We start from the raw sequence: 20,346 nt of genomic DNA on the forward strand, positions 1-20,346 counted from the left end.
TATAGAAACTTGGCGTGGCTTCAACCGATTTCGCCCATTTTCACAGAAAACATTTATCGTCATAGAATCTATGCACACACCAAATTTCACAAGGATTGGTAAATCTTGGTTTGACTTATGGCCCTAAAAGTATTCTAGACGAATTAAATGAAAAAGAGCGGAGCCACGCCCATTTTGAAATTTTGTTTTATTTTTGTATTTGGTTGCACCATATCATTACTGGAGTTGAAGTTGATATAATTTACTTATATACTGTAAAGATTTTAAATTTTTTGTTAAAATTTACTTTAAAAAATTTTTTTTTAAAAGTGGGCGTGTTCGTCATCCGATTTTGCTAATTTTTATTTAGCGTACATATAGTAATAGGAGCAACGAGCCTGCCAAATTTCATCATGATATCTTCAACGACTGCGAAATTACAGCTTGCAAAACTATTAAATTACCTTATTTTAAAAGTGGGCGGTGCCACGCCCATTGTCCAAAAATTAACTAATTTTCTGTTTTGCGTCATAAGGTCAACGCACCTACCAATTTTCATCGCTTCATCCGTCTTTGGGAATGAATTATCGCACTTTTCCGGTTTTTCGAAATTTTCGATATCGAAAAAGTGGGCGTGGTTGTGGTACGATTTCGTTCATTTTAAATAGCGATTTGAGATGAGCGTCCAGGAACCTACATACCGAATTTCATTAAGATACCTCAAAATTTACTCAAGTTATCGTGTTTACAGACGGACGGAGAGACTGACGGACGGACGGCTAAATGAATTTCTTTTTTCACCCAGATCAATTTGATATATAGAAGTCTATATCTATCTCGATTAGTTTATGCCGTTACGGATTACCGTTATGCGAACAAAGTTAGTATACACTGTGAGCTCTGCTCAGCTGAGTATAAAAATTTCCTTATCACTATATTTCTAAATACATATTATTACTGGGTTTCTCCCACCAAAATATTTTGAAAGAATTACGAATGCGTCGTATTGGCAAAATAATAAGGTAGTAAATTACCATGAGACTAAATCCGGTGCGTTTCGGATATTAGAAAACAACCAATGGCCTACCTTTTAAACATGAATACAACTCATTCTCCATGACTACACTTGTTTTTGCTTTTGACGTTTCCGCTAACCGCAAAACTTAATCACCTTTTGAGCAGATATTAATGATGCCCAAATACCTCTATCATAGAAAAAAAAAGCAGAGACATTGCGTAGGTTTTTCCATTGACGTATTGTACTCTAATATTTCTCCAGTCTTTTAGTTAGCTTGTCATAGCTGTCAGTTTTTCCTGTCACATATTACCTTTTTTTAGTTTACTGACAACCTTGATTTTATTGTAACTGAGCGTCCAATCTATTTAGCTCCCCACTCAGCGGCTGTCAACTTTAGGCTATCCTATCCTTGTCCTCAATTGAGAACTGTCACTTACAGTTCTGTTTATAGAGTCTTACTAATTTAAAGTAGCATTTATTTTAATGCGGCGGCGTTTTGTGAGAACAAATACATATCATTATCCCCATCCCTATCCCTTACCTTAACCCTATTCTCATCGTTACCTTTATCTGTATCCTTAAATATTTTCATAGCGTGATCGCCCCTCGGCACTGATTTGGCAACCATTTTCAGTATTTTTCTGTTATAAAAAGTTTCTCATTAAATATTGCATCTGCCTTTAACATGTAGTTCCCGTTCCGCCAGTTTGTAGAAAAAATTAAAAAGAGCACTACGCAAATTGGAAGAGGTATTTTATTTCAAGAGGCATAGTTCTCGAATACCTCTCATATTGAGATTGGACAAAATCGCTAGGTTTGAGAAAACGTTGATTCTCATTTAATAATGTCCACTTTCAAACTTTGGTGTGAGTCGTTGGCCCTGGAATATGTGTATGTATATAAATTTGCAGTAGTGGCCGACAAATTATCGCACACCAACGGTCAACTCAAAAAATTGCAATGCTCGGGAAAGGCAAAAAATCCAAATATGCGCCAATGGACTTTTGTAATTTTTATAAAGCCGTCTTTGGATGAGTAGTGGTGCTAATATTTAACAGAGTGGGTACTTAATAAAGAGATCAGGTAGTACGCATAGCTTCAAAATTTCAGTTTTTCGACTTAGCTCCCTATTAATGTGGGCGTGCAATGTATATAATTTTTTTCTAATACGTAATACTATTGAATTTTTACGTTTATAGAATTCTATCTATACTTTTCCTTTCGATCTGTCGTGCTTGTATTAACATCAACTCTTCCGGTTATTTATCCTATAAATCTCTCTCGGCACAAAAGTGCCAATAACTAACTTAACGTGGTTAGCGATATAAAAAAAGCTGACAATAAGTGATCAATAAGTTAAAAATTGTCACAAATGGTGGCAACTAATAAATTTTCAATAATGCAATAAATGCACGCCAACAAAAGACCATAATGCAATCAAATAAATACTACAGTTAGTTAAAAGTAGAAATTGTTTGAAGAGTAAGCACAAAACGTGAACAAAAAGTACAATAACTTGATTTTGCTCTGAGTTGTTGTTGCAAGTAATAAAGTGTGTGGTATACTTTGTGGCGCATTAAAGTGTCTACACACGCACCCATTGATGCTTACGCAAAGGATTATTTCAATAGCAGTTGCTACATATATTGGCCAAACTTTTGTAAAATGCTTTTATTAGCACCTTTTTGCTCTGTTCTTTTTATTCCAACAGTTTTTCAACTTTTCTCCCTACAACAACATGAAATGCATTATTCAATGTTACACTTCTTGCTTTCCTTATTCGAATTTCTATGACAACTTTATTTCAAAAATATATATGTTATCAACTTTACAACATTTGTTTTCTTTGCAGTTGCCTGGTTCACATTTGATCCCATTTTAAGTGGGGGTGCTGGTTCTGGACTTGTATTTAGCAAAAATAATGCTACAGTTTCGGTTGAGGGATGGGAACATCGTGTCGCATTGGGTTCAGTCGGTTTCTCGCGTGGCGTTCACTATTGGGAGTTTACCGTGGACAAATATACAATGGACACAGATCCGGCATTTGGTGTTGCACGCATTGATGTCAATCGCAATAAAATGCTAGGTAAGTAAAGAGTAAAGTAAATGGGTGGAGATTTAATATTAAGTGGTTGTATTATCGTATTACTTGAAACTTGATGCCATTGTTGGTCATAACTTTGGAATTGCTATTGTTGCGTAATTTCGTATTATTTTATTTGTAGCAGTTTAAGGCTTATGGTCAAATTTATGAAAAAGTCGGAGGCATTTTTCTGGCTTAAGTGAGAAAATTAAGTAAATGAATATTTTAGTAAGAAATTAGTTAATTCAATAAAAATAGATTTAAGTTAAAAAGTACTGACAAAATGTTAGAATCTTCCTAAATCTAGGAATCATTGTAGACATTAAATTTTCGTGGAAACTCAACGTGGAAAAGAGTGAAGAAAGCCTCGGTGGCACTCTATGCATATAAAAGAATCCTAGGGTGTATGTGGGGTCTGGCGTCCTCTCTCTTTGTGCTTATACCGATTGTAAAGCGTATCCCATAATATGCTTGCCTCAAAAACTTAAAGGGGGTATGCAGGCTTACATCTAAAAGTGTGTTAGAGTATAAGCAATCCTTGGAAAGAATAAGGATAGAGAAAGGCATACATAGACGAAGATAAAAAGGCGGATGAGGTAGGTAAAAGGAGCGCATCACTCGAAGCTTGTACCGTAGACGTCCCAATAAGATTGGGCGAGATTAAGAGTAGGCGAGACTTGCACATGATCGACCAAGTAGGAAAGGCGGGGACCCAAGCCGTGGACTGTACAGTAGATCATACGCAGGTATTACACCTTTAGACTAACAAAGTTACTTCCATCATAAAAAAAGGGCGTGTGGCACTCGGGGACTGCCGCGGTAAAGCTATTGCATATTATCAGCTTATGCAATTATAATATTTATGCAACATTTTGTTTTCTTTGATATTAATTCAAGTTACACTTTTTAAGCGTGGTGACCGATAAGAAAACAAATTTTTTACTTTTATTGAATAAATGAGAAGTTAATATTGGTTAAAAAATTTTTATTATTATCTTACAAGATATGTACATATATAGGTTATTCAGGAATATTTATAATTGAAATTATAGGTTTATGGTAACTGAAATAGGAAACATACGTTTGAGACTTGATATCCTATAAATATCTTGAAAATAACGCGTCAATGGTGGTCCCATATTTTGTTGTGGATTCTTTTGGATCATTATTTATTTTCAAATTGAATTTTTCAAAAAGAAAATTTGTCAACCGCTCTGATTTTTTATCAGCGAAATTGATGTTGTAATCGCCGGCCAAGATAAGTGGAAATTTATTACCATTTGTTCCAAGTATTTTTGCCCCTTCTTCCTCGTTCAATTTTGGATTCGGAGAAATGTAAATTGCTACCATGACAATGTGTAGACCATGTCTAAGTTTGCATAAGCACGCACAAATATCTCCAACAAATGAGAGCCTAACATTAACATCGCTAACGTGTGCAATATTTATTTCAATATTCAATATTTTTAACTTTAACTTTAACATTCACTTTGACTTTAACTTTATATTTAACTTTAACTTCTTTATCTTTAACATTCACTTTAACTTTATTTTTAACTTTAACTTTAACTTTCACTTTAACTTTATTTTTAACTTTAACTTTCACTTTAACTTTAACTTTAACTTTAACTTCCACTTCCACTTTAACTTTAATTTTAACTTTAACTTTAACTTTAAATTTAAATTTAACTTTAATTTTAACCTTAACTTTAACTTTCACCTTAACTTTAACCTTAACTTTACACAACTACATCACTTTCCACCTAAACGATCCCGGTCAGAGGCAGATTCCGAACGGGCCACGTAGAACAAAAGCATGGGACGCATCCAAGGTCGACTCTGCCACGTTCTCTGCATCAGTACTGGGGGATGCCCGACGGATAATCAACAACTCCAGTCCGACGGAAGAGACGGTTGAAAAGACAATGAACTGTCTTCGCCACGCTTGCAACCTCTCTATGCCACGGAGGGGAGTGTGGAGGGGTAAAAAGCAGGTATACTGGTGGAATAGCGAAATCGCGGAGCTGCGGAAAATATGCCACAGGATGCGAAGGCTAGCAACTCGCGGGCGCGGCAGGCCTGAGGCTCTAGAAAAGTCGGAAGCGTACAAAGGAGCGAAGAAAGCTCTTAGTGCTGCCATTAAGCAAAGCAAGCTTAAGTGCTGGAAAGCGCTTTTCGAGGAAGTGGATCGAGACCCCTGGGGTCAGGGATATAAGATAGTAATGAAGCAGTTCCGTCCGCCAAACCAGCTGATGGACGAGAACCAAATAAGGAACATTGTGGATGGCCTGTTTCCCACCCAACTGTCTAGGGAGGGCGGGTACGTTACCCATGAAGATCGCAACGTGGAACCATTCCAAGAAAAAGAGCTTAAAACTGCCGTGCGAACTATGAAACCTAGGAAAGCATCTGGGCCCGACGGAATACCCGCGGAGGCAATTAGACTAGCTGCAAATAACTGCCCAGAACTTATGTTGCACATGTACAACAAATGTCTCGAAGAAAGAACTTTCCCCACCATATGGAAGACAGCACGACTCATTCCAAAAGGGAAAGGAGATCCCAACTCTGCATCATCCTACCGTCCCCTATGTATGTTGGACACAGCAGGGAAATTGATGGAGAGTCTCCTGAAGCAACGCCTCCCCAGAGCGTTACAGGACGCCGGAGGACTGTCGCCCAGACAGCATGGTTTTCGGAGGGGGCACTCCACAATCGATGCCATAGCAGAAGTTATAGACGCAGTCAAGAAAGCCGAGACAGCGTGCCACAGAGCAAGACCTATAGTGTTGCTGGTCACGCTGGACGTCAAAAGCGCTTTTAACTCAGCTAGGTGGGAGGACATGCTTGAGGCACTAGAAAGCACTTTCAAAGTACCGCAATATTTGTTAGAAATTTTAAGGGACTACCTAAGAGAGAGGTATCTAATATATGAAAGTACTCACGGTCAAAAAAAGGTAAAAATAACAGGTGGAGCAGCCCACTTACGACAGTCTTCTTCGATTAGACATGCCAGAAAGCACCTTCCTCGTTGCCTTTGCAGACGACGTGGCAGCTGTGATAACAGCACCAAGCTGCGAGCTGGCACAGCTAAAATTTAACCAGGTCATGCGTAATGTAAATAGGTGGATGGCTGAGCACGGTCTCCAGTTAGCAACAGCCAAAACGGAGATCGCCATCCTCACAAAGAGACGTATTCCCACTACCAGGAACATGATGGTTGGGGACCAGCCAATAGAAACACTCGCTTCAACGAAATATCTGGGAGTGAGTTTAGACAGCCAACTTAACTTCTCGGATCACATACGAGGGGCCTGCGAAAGAGCTGCGCGCATAATAGCGCAGTTGAGTAGATTAATGGCAAACACAGGGTCCCAAAGCCATGCACAAGGAAGTTGCTTGCATCAGCCTCGGATTCTATACTCTTATATGGTGCAGGAATCTGGGCGAACGCAATGAAATACCGGAAGAACCGAGTCGCCCTCACCTCGGTCCAACGCAGAGGGGCGCTGCGAATATCTTCGGCTTACCGCACGGTATCAGCTGAAGCTGTCCTGGTCGTTGCGGGAACCATACCGATATATCTTCTCGTTGAGGAAAGAAAAACAATATATGACAACGGATCGCAAGCAAGTAGAGCTGCTGTTGCCATGCAGGCGCGAGAAGAATCGATCCGACGCTGGCAAGATCAGTGGAGCAACAGCATCGTAGGAAAGTGGACTAGGGAAGTAATCCCTGAACTGAATCCATGGTTGAAGCGACCGCACCAGACTTTTACCTGACCCAATTTCTAACGGGACACGGTTACTTCCGCAAATACCTACACAGAATGGGTAAGGTTGATAGCCCGAGCTGCCTGTACTGTGGGAAAATAGACGATGTACGCCACACCTTCTTCGAATGCAGACACTTCTCCCATCAGCGAAGGAGGGTAGAAGAGGTACTTGGCGACCTCTCCCCGGGCAGTGTCATTAATAACATGACCTGTCGAAGAGACAGATGGGATACGGTCAGCACATATGTGAGGCATATACTTACCAGTAAACGAGAAGACGAATGCCTAGCCCATTAGCTTGACAGTAGCCATAGAGCTCACGTAGCGCGCACCCGTACCCGAAGTAATGCTAAACGCGGTCCCAGGTACGGGGATTTGCGCGGGCCGTGGGAGGTTAGGTTTTAGTGGGTAGGCCTTCATGGAAGAAGGGAGTCCTACACTCGGAGAGAGGCTTAAATATCCCGGTCAGTGCATAAAGCATTTCCTCCTTCCACGAAACACAAAAAAAAAAAAAAAAACTTAACTTTAACTTTAACATTCACTTTAAATTTAATTTTAACTTTCACTTTAACTTTTACTTTAACTTTAACTTTAACTTTTACTTTAACTTTAACTTTAACCTTAACCTTAACTTTAACTTTTACTTTCACTTTAACTTTAACATTCACTTTAACTTCCACTTTAACTTTAACTTTAACCTTATCTTTAACTTTTACTTTAACTTTAACTTTAACACTTAAAAAAAAAAAAAAAAAACTTTAACTTTATGATAGAGATCCAATTTTATGTATTTGGCCTGTTGCTAACACCGAACCTTTTTGACAAATGTCCGTTACGGTTTTTTTTGATTTAGTCGCCAAGCCCGCGATAAAATCTATGCAATAGCTTAAAAAAGATTGTAGGCGCCTTCTGCCGGCACACGCATTCAAACGAGCCAGTGATAGTAGATGTAGGATGTGCGATTTGGAGGAACAAACCATCAAGCACATTTTTTGCTTGTTGTTGTAGCAATGAAGATACTCACCGAAGGTTTTGTAGAATGTTATCTATGTTTGAGGGATATAGATCCGGTTCCATGAGGTACTCGGGAATGCCAGAGTCTCGGCTACTTAAGAAACAGGATTTTGTACAGGTAGGTGAGGTTGACAACTGTGTTGAACAAGCTATAGATTCCGCTGGCATCCCCTTAAAAGGGTTGCACTACACAACCCCTTGAATCAATTGGGTATTATAATCGCTTCTTAAGACAGGCATACCTGCTCGTGTTTTGCGCTCGCTCAGCTCGGCCACTTCAACCATGGCTCCATCTTTTGAATGACAGCAACACTTATACATTTTTCTGCCCCTCAGTTTTCTCAGCGATGACAAGTATAGGTAGGTGTTTTCTCTTGACTATGGCTTACAATATTCATGTTGTGACTGATGACGGCTTAAATTCCTTCCTTTTTCATTTATTGCTTATTTCTTTAGCAATTAAACGATTGCTTTCCTGTTGTGATTCAGCTGTGCAACTGACATTCTCAATACATGGACCCTTTTCACTTTAATTAAAGCTCTCCTGGTTTATTTGCTTTTATTTTCACTTGGCTTTTATCACTTATCGAACTTTTTCAAGAACTTTAATCATTGTTTTTCTTTGTTTCAATAATATCATCTACGTTGAGCGTAAAAACTTCAGTGTTTGTTGGTAGCGATGCGACGCAATATCCTTGAATAAATATTTGTTGCTTTGTTTTATGTATAAAAAGTAATACAAGCCATGTTCAATCTAAACTTTTTTTTGGTTCACATATTTACCAATACAATTTTTCTTAAGATGTTTTCCAATCGAATTGAAATTGGCAATTTCATTTGAGTTTTTCTTCCAGCCATTCGAAATTTAATGGCGCCAATTGACAGTGAAGTGCATGCACACACATGCAAACACATCGTCATCTGGTTATATTCTTTCTGTATTTTGTTTGTTTTTATGCCTTGCAACCTTTCCAAATGAAAAATTTATTTTTATCCAACGCATTTGCGTTATTGGTGACTTTGTGAACTTGAGATATAGATAAGCACTTTTGGCGACAAAGTGCGATCATAAGGCCTGATTACATTTGCGACAGCGGTTACAAACAACATCTGTGAAATTATTTTTAAACATGTTCTTATTTTTGACCAGGCGAAGTTCGTCGCGTTTATTTCGCGGCGGCAGGGCATTGTATTTCAAGCTTAAGGAACCAAAGGAAACAACGTTGGCAAATTGGTTAAAACCGTTTCATTTTGCATAGCCTAAACTGAAATCGTTATTTTAGTGCGTAAAAGAACGGAACCGAAACCGTTTCAGGCGCCGCAACCGCATAAATTTCTGGATATTGGCCGCACATAGTTCCTTAATTTTAATAATCAGTATTGACATATAATTTAATTAGTGAGTGAAACTTTTGGATAATAATTTGATTTTTTATCAGAACAAAAACTTAATTTTTTCATATTACTAAAAACGTAAGATATGCGAAAATTTGCATCGATCCCAAAGTAATTGCATAATGTTTCAAAGCAAAGCCGCTGTAAAAAACAAACACAGCACGTTGGCTTGACTCAGAGTAAACATTTCCTGATAAATTAAAAACAGCCGGAAACGCTATAGTTAGCTTAAATATGCGGAAATTTCGAAAAAAAAAGTTCCTTATTAAAATGTTTACTTTTAAGATTGTCTACTTGTTTAAATTTTGGTTTTTCAACTGACAACTTGTTCTTTGCTCTAATTAAATTTCGTTCAGGTTGAACTGACTGGTTGATCCGTGACGACCTTACAGAGACTATATGTGAGGAAATTCAGCTTTAAATTAGGTATAAAAGCAAAAGTCGCGGATTTCAATTATTTTCTTTAAGTAGGAATTTCTCAAATCTACCTCCTTTTTTTAGTTTTTTTAAAATCCTGAATTCTGAAAATTTTTATGATCTTTCTCAAAAAGAAATTAAACTATGTTACTTCTTTTACTTCTTCTGTACTAGGTCGGCGTCACGTCTGTCCGCTTTCAGAACAAATTGGACAATTTCAGAATCGATTTCGATTAAATTTCCGTGTTGCTAGAGTCTTGAACCTTTTTGTGCTGTTAAAGTCTTGGAACAGACTTCAGAATCCGATGACAAGGCAACATGAAGGAAAACAACTTTTTTAAGGGTTGCTAGTATCGTGAAATTTAACAGAGTTTTTCAATTTGAAAATTTTGCTTCGCATTTCATATAACTTCCCGAAATTCTAGTAACGTGAAACTTTGAACATAGTTTACAGTTTAATTAAAATGCAATACAAGGGAAGAAATTATCTTCGTTGGGGCAGGGATCGAGATATTGAAGATGTCTATTAGGTGGCACACCGGTAGAGGCTAGGAATTATCGGGTCAGTAATTGAGATTTGAAATATGGTTCACAGTTTAACACATATGACAAAAATCAATCTTCTAGATATTTAGAAAAATCGGACGATCATGTGGAATCGTGCGATAATTTTTGAGACACTTTTCATTGAGATACAAACTTAATACCTGTACGTAGTTAAGAACCCGACAACAATGCATTTACCAAGAGAAAGAATTTCGATAGTTGGCGCCCGGAGTGAGATATTAAGAAATAACGTACTCAAGGGTCGAATCTTGCAATATTAGTTTTGAACCTCTTATACAAGGGAAGTGTTCAAAAAATCGTTATCTCCTTTTTATCAACTCGTTTATATTAGCTTGCTTATATGTTTGTATCTATGTATGTAACTTTTTCTTTATTTATTTCAATAAGTCAATGGACTTCAATCCTTACAAACTGAAATTAAGAAATACATACTTGAAAAATAATAAAAAACAAGTAAAGGTGTATAAGTTCGGGTGTAACCGAACATTATAAACTGAGCGTGAGCTTCAATTGTACATTTCATATCAGATAAATTACTTTGCTGCATAACACGTGGCACCGCCAAAAATGTCTCCCCATTTGCTCTTACAATAAAACTTGATAAGTGAAATATCATTGATTCAAAACTATTTTTTGCTAAGTTATAGATTATTATTCTAGTCTACGACCCTTTTAAACTTGTTTTATATCTAAATTGCGGTGGTCTTTAACCGATGCCATCCATTTTTACTAGAAATATTTTCTGCTATAAGGAAAATATGTTTACACAATTTCATTACGATATGTTAAATTTTCTTCGAAACATAGAAAATTGCTTGTCATAAAAGGGGCGGTGCCACACCCATTTTCAAAATTTTTAGTGTTTTCCAATTTAATGTTATAATCCAAATTAGGAAGTAAAATTTTATTGATACAAAGCTCTTTTTTGTTAAGATATAGCTTATTATTTTCGTCTACGAACCGATCTCGTCCATTTTTTCTAGAAATATTTCCTGCTATAAGGAAAATATTTGTACCCAATTTTGTAACGATATGTAAATTTTTCTTCGAGTTATGGCTCCCGAAACATAGAAAATTGCTTAGTCATAAAAGGGGCGGTGCCACGCCCATTTTTCAAAATTTCAAGTTTTTATATTTACTGTTAAAAATCCACTTGGGAAATGAAATACCATTGATATAGAGCTCTTTATTGCAAAGATATAGCTTATTTTATTCTTTCACGACCTTTTAAAAATCTTTTATATAAAAGTGGGCGTGGTCCTTAATCGAGTTCGTTAATTTTTCTTAAAAACATTCCTTGTAGTAAAGGCAACCTCTCTGCAGAGTTACGATAGGTTTAATGATTTTTGCTTTATGATTAATAATATTTCTAAAATTGATTCTATCACAAGTGGGCAGTACCACGCCCATTTTAAATTTTTTTTTTTTTTAATTTTTATCAAGAGTCTCAATATCAGTCCACGCGTAAAGTTTCAACATTCTAAATGTATTATTTACTAAATAATCAGGTTTTTTGTGTTTTCCAAAATGTTATATATATAAAAAGTGTGCGTGGTTATCATCCGATTTCGCTCATTTTCAATACCAATCTATTCTGTGTCCAGATAAGCTTGGGTACCAAATTTGGTGAAGACATCTCAATATTTACTCAAGTTATCGCGTTAACGGACAGACGGATGGACGGACATGGCTCAATCAAATTTTTTTTCGATACTGATGATTTTGATATATGGAAGTCTATATCTATCTCGATTCCTTTATAGCTGTACAACCAACCGTTATCCAATCAAAGTTAGTATACTCTGTGTGCAAAGCACGCTGAGTATAAAAATGTATAACGGTCCATGTTTGGACTATTGATTTTGGGTGATGTTTGTGTATATTTCACTTTTATGTTAGAGATTTGAAATGTTTTGTACAACCTTTCCGATTGCGTAATTTTTAACACGCTTTTATTAGCTTGGCCTGTATCTATGTAACGGAGTCTTTGAGCTTAATTTTTACCAGTTTCTAGAAGTCTGATTAATTAGCTTTGCATACTTATCAAGGACCGATGACAATGCATTACTGTGATGGTGTGGTGACATAAGGTCAACGGCCGTAAGGTCAATTGGCCTTATTACCACTTTGAATGGCCATAAGTTTGATTGAAACTTTGCACATGTATCAAGGCTCGATGACAATGCATTCATGTGATGGTGTGGTGACATAAGGTCAACGGCCATAAGGTCAATTGGCCTTATTACCACTTTGAATGGCCATAAGTTTGATTGAAACTTTGCACACGCATCAAGGCTCGATAACAATGCATTAATGTGATGGCGTACTGACATAAGGTCAACGGCCAAAAGGTCAATTGGCCTTATTACCATTTTTAATGGCCATAAGTTTGATTGAAACTTTGCACACGTACCAAGGCTCGATAACAATGCATTAATGTGATGGCGTAGTGACATAAGGTCAACGGCCATAAGGTCAATTGGCATTATTACCATTTATAATGGCCATAAGTTTGATTGAAACTTTGCACACGTATGAAGGCTCGATGAAAATGCATTAATGTGATGGTATGGTGACATAAGGTTAACGGACATAAGGTCAATTGAACTTATGACCACCACAAATGGCCATAGATTTGAAACCTTGCACATAATGCGAAAACGCATTCCTTTATTAATGATAGAAGTGGATGCATGGCACATCTACGAAAGAGCATACTGGATCCCTTATTAAAACACGCTTTTATTAGCTTGGCCTATATCTATCTATGTATCTATGTATCCAAGTATGTATGTAACGGAATCTGGAGTGGAGCCAAGAGCCCCGGTAATGCAGACCTCCGAACTCCGTTGCACCTTTTGAAGCATTTTAAGATAGGTACTTTAAGCTAGTGCAGGCCACCAAACCAAGGCACCATAAAGAAGAATCGAGCGCACAATGGCTGTGTAAATACAGTAGCTCACCTTAGGGGAGAATCCCCAGGAGGTGCCAATTTCCCTCTTGCAGGTGAACAGCTCTGCTGCTGTCTTCTTGGATCGCTCCACTATATGGTCACTCCATAATAGCTTCCTATCCAGAATGACTCCCAAATACTTGAATTGATCGCTAAACGCTTAGAACGTACCCCTAATTCTTGGCGGTGTAAGATTTGGTACTTTGTACCTCCTTGTGAAGAGAACAAGCTCGGTTTTATCCGGGTTGACTTCCAAACCTGTGGCGGGTTGTACTCCTGGAGTAGCTCCAGGATGTCAGCTAGGTCCGCTGGCGTCACTGGAACCCAGGCTCTAGCCCTTGGTCGTGGAGGGATATCACGCGCCTCTACTACCTTGAGGCGCGCGCCCGGATATACCACCCCTATCAGCGTGACGGCGGCCCTATAGAGATTTACCGACCTGGCGTCGTCACAGGCAATTAGCTTGACATTGCCCTGGAACCACCCTGCATCGGTGTAAGATGGCGGTGGACCAGGGTTGTCTTTCTTAACCTTAACGGCCACCGTAGCGAGCGCGGCCTCGATCCGCTTCCACTGTTGTTTCGGGATCCTGCCATCTTCGCTGCTCTCGCCTATAATGCCAATGATCTGCCGACCCTTGGCAATTTCGGCGAAAGACCGCGTCCAGCCTCCCTGCGTCTTGCCCTTGTCGATGCCGTGTGGTTGGATTCATCCATGGACCGCTGGCGTTTCGAGGTTTCATCACTTTCGACTAAAACTTTTAAAATTACTTGAACTAAAAAATTATAAATAAATAATAGTTTAAAAAAACGAAAAAAAACACGCTTTTCTAGTAAGCCGAACTAAAAAATAGAAAATAATTTGCAATTAAAAAGATTTTATATAACAGTAGTAGAAGGCCAAACAATCGTTTATAGTTAATCACCTCAAAATAAAATTATAATAAAATTTAAGTTATTAACAGAATAATTTAATTCACAGTAAAAAACGTGGGGTGCTTGATATTGAATGTTACAATCATTCTATTGTCAACTATCTACTCTGAATTAAATTATTCTGTTAATAACTTAAATTTTATTATAATTTTATTTTGAGGTTATTAACTATAAACGATTGTTTGACCTTCTACTACTGTTATATAAACTCTTTTTAATTGAAAATTATTTTCTATTTTTTAGTTCGGTTTAATAGAAAAGCGTGTTTTTTTAGTTTTTTTAAACTATTATTTTATACATAGGCTATTATGACATGTGATCACAGATATGTATCTGCCTACCTTTCTGGAACATCAAATAGCAAGAAGAACATATTATCTACTCCAAATACAGTCTTAATATGAATGTAACACCTTGAAACATCAATGTATAACATATTTCCTTTATTTTTCAGGTAAAGACGAAAAATCTTTCGCCATGTATATTGACGGTCAACGCTCATGGTTCCAACACAATTCTGTACATGAACGACGTGTTGAAGGTGGCATCACCACTGGCAGCACTATTGGTGTTCTCCTCGATCTCGAGCGACATACACTTAGTTTTCTTGTCAATGAAATGCCACAAGGTTCTGTAGCATTCAGAGATCTCTATGGTGTATTCTATCCGGCAGTTAGCATTAATCGTGGTGTTACACTTACTTTACATACCGCTTTGGATGCGCCTAAAATGGACTATTTCTGAGTAAGAATGAGTAAGAGTCGATGTAAGCTGAGGGAGTAATCCGTAGAAGGCAATGGGTGGGGTGAGTGAAATATTGTAGCTATATATTTAATGTTTTGGAAGTGAATGTAGCAGAAAGTCGCTGCTGAGTTGTTTTGCACATATTTATATTATATATAATAGAAATTTATATAATAATTGTTTAAGCCTAAAATTAAAAAAATCCATGTATGTCCTAGGAATCAACCTTTAGGCGTCTACTTACATATAAAACTTCAATTAGGTACATACATACACACTAATATTATATGTACATTAAGCACACAAAGATACACACACATAACTACTGCATTATTCTTAAGTAGCATAAATGAGTCTTAGGCAAATATCCTAAGCATATAAAAAGCAAAAAACCCAAAAAAAAAAAAAGAAATATGAAGATCAAAATTTTCAAACAGTAGCGACAAGGCATGCAAAATTGTTATAAATAAATTTTGCAAGTAAAGAAAAAAATGTACAAAATGAGTTTAATGTAATTTCTTATGAAAAGCTTATGCACTCATGTCAAATCAAACAGTTTTCCGATAAACTCTGGTTTTGCCTATCAAAATTTGTTGGTATCTGCGAAATCTTTTCAGAGAAATCACCCTGCAGTGTATGTTCCGAACTAGAGCAGAACTATCTCATTGAGAGATGATATAAATTCTAGCTCTGTTACCTCGCAGTGCATCCTGCTGACACTTTGATATCGGGATGTCCTATTCAATGGCTTTGCAAACCATTTTAATGCGTTCTTAACTGATTCAGTCGTAGGTGGTTCTGAAATCTGTCCCGCTCTGCATCCGATTAGAACCAGTTCGGAGGTCGTCATTAAACCTGTAGTGCGAAACTGGTGCTTGGCTTAACTGCTTCCCATTTTCGCTGTATTGTATGGATAACGATATTATGAATAAAAAAATGTGTTATGAAAACCGTTTATTTTAAATACAACAAGCTTAATATTTCAAAATAACGTTGATATAAATTTTTTTTTTTAATTTAGCTCGAATTTTTTCTTGAAACAAATTAATTTGATGTATTAAAACTTCCTTCATAAATTTAATTTTTGAAATTGACTTCAGATTTATAACCAGCGATACCAAACCGCTAAGCCACACCTGCACTTCAATTAAAACAAAAGTAATTTTGAATTTTTTAAAGTTAATTCGCTTCTGTATAAATTTATTTATGTTTGGCGCGCTGATACCGATCTCGGCGTATACCCATATTCACAAAGCAAAGCCAACTTAAATACAATTTGGTATTTTTTTTTTTCATATTTTTATCACTAACGAATTCATTCTTTTTTTAAAGCATTTTCAACGAAATGTTGTAAAACCGACTGCTGGGCTGAATATGTATAGCACTTTGTGGTGTTATTTTATATAAAAAACTAAATTGTGTGAATTTCCCAAGAAAAAAATTTGCTTAAATTTTAATAATATTAAAAAAATGTGGATATTGCTTTGCGCTCGGTGTGAAAGGCGAATCTCGCTACCACCACACCATAGCGGCTTGCTGTTCACATTTCCCATTCATTATTCAATACAACGAGCAGCAACATTGACTCCAAAATCAGTTTATCAATCCGAAAAGTGTAATACTGTACAATTACACCAAACTTTTGAACATTTCACTATTTTGGTGCTAAATTTGAATGCACACCAAAATTAGTTTTGATATTACTCCGAAAAGTGTTAGCAGTGTACTTTATTTTATTTTTTTGTGTGTATAAGTATTTAGTAACGTTTGAATTTTCTTGAAAGCTAAGTATAAACGTATATAAATAAATTTTCACCAATCGTACCAAAAACTATTAATTAAAAAAAATTGCAATTTAGAATACACAACAGCATAAATCAAAAGGAACTTGAGGTCGCCATTGCCTCGCCTGCTGAATATGTGTTGCGCTTAACAACCTCTTGAATCCCATTGTAAGAATGCAGAATGTACAGAATGTGAATATCCACAGTATCTATAATTGTCTGTGTAGCTTTTATGTAGAGACATCTTTTTTTAAAAGGAAAGTGGTCATAAAAGAGCCAAAAAACTTTTGAATGATCAGTATTTGCTTAGATGCGTGTATTTTAAGTAGTAAAAATACTGAAGTGTCAAGTGGTTTCCCATAAAAAGTTTGTAGATGCCCACGTTTTTCATTAGGATTTGTGAAAAATATGTGTAGAAACTACAAAAGTGTGAATTTAAAACCACCCTAATGTCTATTTTTAATTTTGAAAGTATCTTTGCTCGAACGAATTTGAAGTTTTTAGGCGTGTCCGCCTATATAAATATTTAATTTTCAAAAAAAAAAAAAAATTTTAGATTTCTTTATTAGGACGGCAGAATAATTTTAACTTTTCTCTGCCTATCCCCTGTAGACGGCGTTCTGACTTTCCGAAGGTTTTTCAGTGCTTACTGAATTCCGTTGTCAGGTATTTTGAATACATTTGTCTTAAGATAAATAATGTTGGCAGCGGATTAAGTTAGAACAGTTAATTGAGCCCTCATTTAATGCTAAATTTCCATTTCCAACTTTCTGGCAAGGCTTCAACATTTTGGCATATAGGTATACTGAACATACTACATACCAGAGCTGGAAGAATGAAGTACAATTACCATTACCATTACAAAAACTCAGTAATTGAAAACATCAATTGCCAAAAATAAGTACGTTTTATTGATACTTGATATTCAGTACTTGCATTTTCAATTCTTATTAAATTAATTTTTAAATTTTTGTACAAAAAAAAACTTACTAATCGTTAAATAGCAAAAACTATACAGCATATAACAAACTTGGATCTATTTTTGTTAAAAAACAGCCATGTTATTTTTCAAAATAAATAAGTACTTGGTGCGATTTACCTCCGAGGAGATTTAGGCCGAGCTTCTCTCCCCATTAAATTTTTAAATTTAGAAGTAAAGTGGAACTATTTGAGTAAGGCTGAATATTGACACAGACTGAGGAAATGTTACAGAAATAAAAGAATTTCATTGTCAGGCCGCTGAGTAGCGCGAAATTCCCAACCAGCACCTTTTTATAGATCGACAAATATGAAAAAGTGTGTCTAAAAGCTCTTTTTTCACATTTGGTTGCATTTCTGAAATAGAAGGTGTATTCAGAGACTCTAGGTACCACAAAAGGTCGCGTTGGGACAATGACGAGGCTGTCAAATTTAACGGTTTCATGAAAGTTGTTTTCTTAGAGCTGAGAAGGACCATAGTCCTAGAAAATATTAAGCGAGAATTCGATGATCACTGTGAAAAAGGGAAAATGTCGCGGTCATAACCTCTTAATAGTCCAAACACTGTGAAACACATTTTTAAAATCTCTTTCATCCACGTGAAGCTGCAGTTTAGTAATAGAAGGTTTGTTTGACGTTTATGTTGAACTATAAATAATAAATGTCCGAGTTTTCAAGGTCTTCAATTCAATAGTTACTTAATCTGTATCTGTAAAGCGACAAAAATAGATTTTTAGTTCAATAAATAATAACAATTAAAGTAAAATATTCAGATATATTCACATGTCAAAACGAAAATGCATACTGATGATGGTGCAACGCAAAAACCGGTTTGTCTCAAAACCATATTTGATAAGGGATGACGGAAAATTTATCCAAAATACATCAATTAAATATGCTAAGATCAATCTAATTATTTTATTGAACGGGAATCTTGTTTTCTGATGCATCCATGTCAGGATCATCATAATTCCGTTACCTGAATCCCTTGTCTCTCTTACTTTACTAGATGTTAGCAAATAAAAAAATGGAAAGGAATTGAATTTGAGCTCAGATAGGTAGGGCGCTCTGTGATAGGACGTATTGAAACAGCAGCCTAGATAGGGCGATATTACACTCAGCAGTCGATTTACAATTCCTGTAGTTACTTGGGGGTAAGTTTACTATTTCACTCCCAGAAACAAGATGGAAATCAAAGAATACAAAGCAAAATAATTTTACATTTACATATATCTAATCTCTTCAAAATTCATACAAACTTCGCATTTATAAAACAGCACAGTCTACTTTAATTTCTGAATTTTAACATGAATTACATTTTATAAGTTAATGAATGAATGAATAAATCAAATACAAATTAGTAACGCATGCATTTCAAATGTATTCCAATTTCAAAACTTAAAAGTTTACCAAAAAAAAAATTTCAATTATAATGTTAAAAACTTTTAAAATCATAAGTATTTATTTAATATATAGGTGTATTTATTGTAATATAAATGCTTTGAAATACACAAGCATTTTAATAAAACCAAGAAACGAAAACCAAATGAATTCGCTAAGTATGGCGAAATAAATTTAATAGCTAACAACAAAAAATTTTGTAAATACTTGTAATTAACAAATTAAAAATGCTTATAAAAACATCTCACCAAAAAAGCGATAACAATAAAAGGCAATTAAATATAAAATAATGTTATTGTAAATAAAAATAGCTTGAAAATTAAAACGCATAGAAGATTGCAAATAAATTGTCAATGAACTTGATGGTCATAAATTTATATTTGCTTTTATTTACAATTTTTTCGCTGTGAAATGTCATATAATAATAATATAAACACAATATGCAAAATAAAATAATAAATTTATAGTTGTTTTTTTACATAAATATTTATGTATGAATTATGAATTTTGTATGTGTATTAGATTTCGTTATTATTAATGCAATCGCTGAACCTTTATAAACATCAAAATGCAAAACAGAAATTCTTAAATTTGTATGAATATAACAAATCTTTAAGGTATGTATGTAATAATATATTCACAATGTTTATATACAGATGCATATATAGATACAAAAAAATGCATACATGCATATTTACAGAGTTAACTGTTTCAGCGTTTATTCAAATGCAAAAATACTAATTTTTTAGTATTTAATTATTTAAGCGCAAAATATTATAATATAATTGCAAATTAAAATAGTGATTCCTCCATTAACCCCAATATAATTAATTATTAATTAAATACATGTCAGATTGAAGTATATACAAAAAACGAAAAAATTTATAAAATGGCGAGCAAAACAAAATAAACGAAAAGTTTGCTAAAATGTGCGCAATATTAATGTAAACAATGAAAGGACAAAACCAAAAACATACAATAAATATTAATAAACTTTAATGGCTAATTAATAACAATCAATAAAACTTAATAAATACATATGTCGCAAACAAATATCTTTCTTGTTTATATTTTTTCTTTTAGAAATCAATAAGGTGAGTTCCTTTCTGTACATATTATAAATCAAAATCTTGAGTTTTGAAAATAGGTAACTACCGAACGTATTGGGCTGCAACTTCCTTTTAAAAAATCTAACATTTAGGTCTACAAAGATATCTACCTAAAATAAAAACAAGTAAGGAAGGTTAAGTTCGGGTGTAACCGAACATTACATACCCAGTTGAGAGCTATGGTGACAACATAA

At 35.5% G+C, this 20,346-nt stretch overlaps 1 protein-coding gene across 9 annotated transcripts in view; it reads left to right on the forward strand.

The window, feature by feature from the left end:
• Positions 1-20,082, forward strand: part of Trim9 (E3 ubiquitin-protein ligase Trim9) — a 646,819-nt gene extending 626,737 nt beyond the window's left edge. For all 9 annotated transcript variants that reach the window (XM_067766718.1, XM_067766725.1, XM_067766726.1 and 6 more), the window contains 2 exons: positions 2,850-3,083; positions 14,591-20,082. In XM_067766718.1, the coding sequence (XP_067622819.1) occupies positions 2,850-3,083; positions 14,591-14,880 (524 nt within the window). In that variant the 3' untranslated portion in view covers positions 14,881-20,082. The remainder of the gene's footprint in view (positions 1-2,849; positions 3,084-14,590) is intronic.
• Positions 20,083-20,346: the final 264 nt, after the last annotated feature.

Source organism: Eurosta solidaginis, chromosome 2 (assembly GCF_040869045.1).
Source record: "Eurosta solidaginis isolate ZX-2024a chromosome 2, ASM4086904v1, whole genome shotgun sequence".
Taxonomy (NCBI): Eukaryota; Metazoa; Arthropoda; class Insecta; order Diptera; family Tephritidae; genus Eurosta; species Eurosta solidaginis.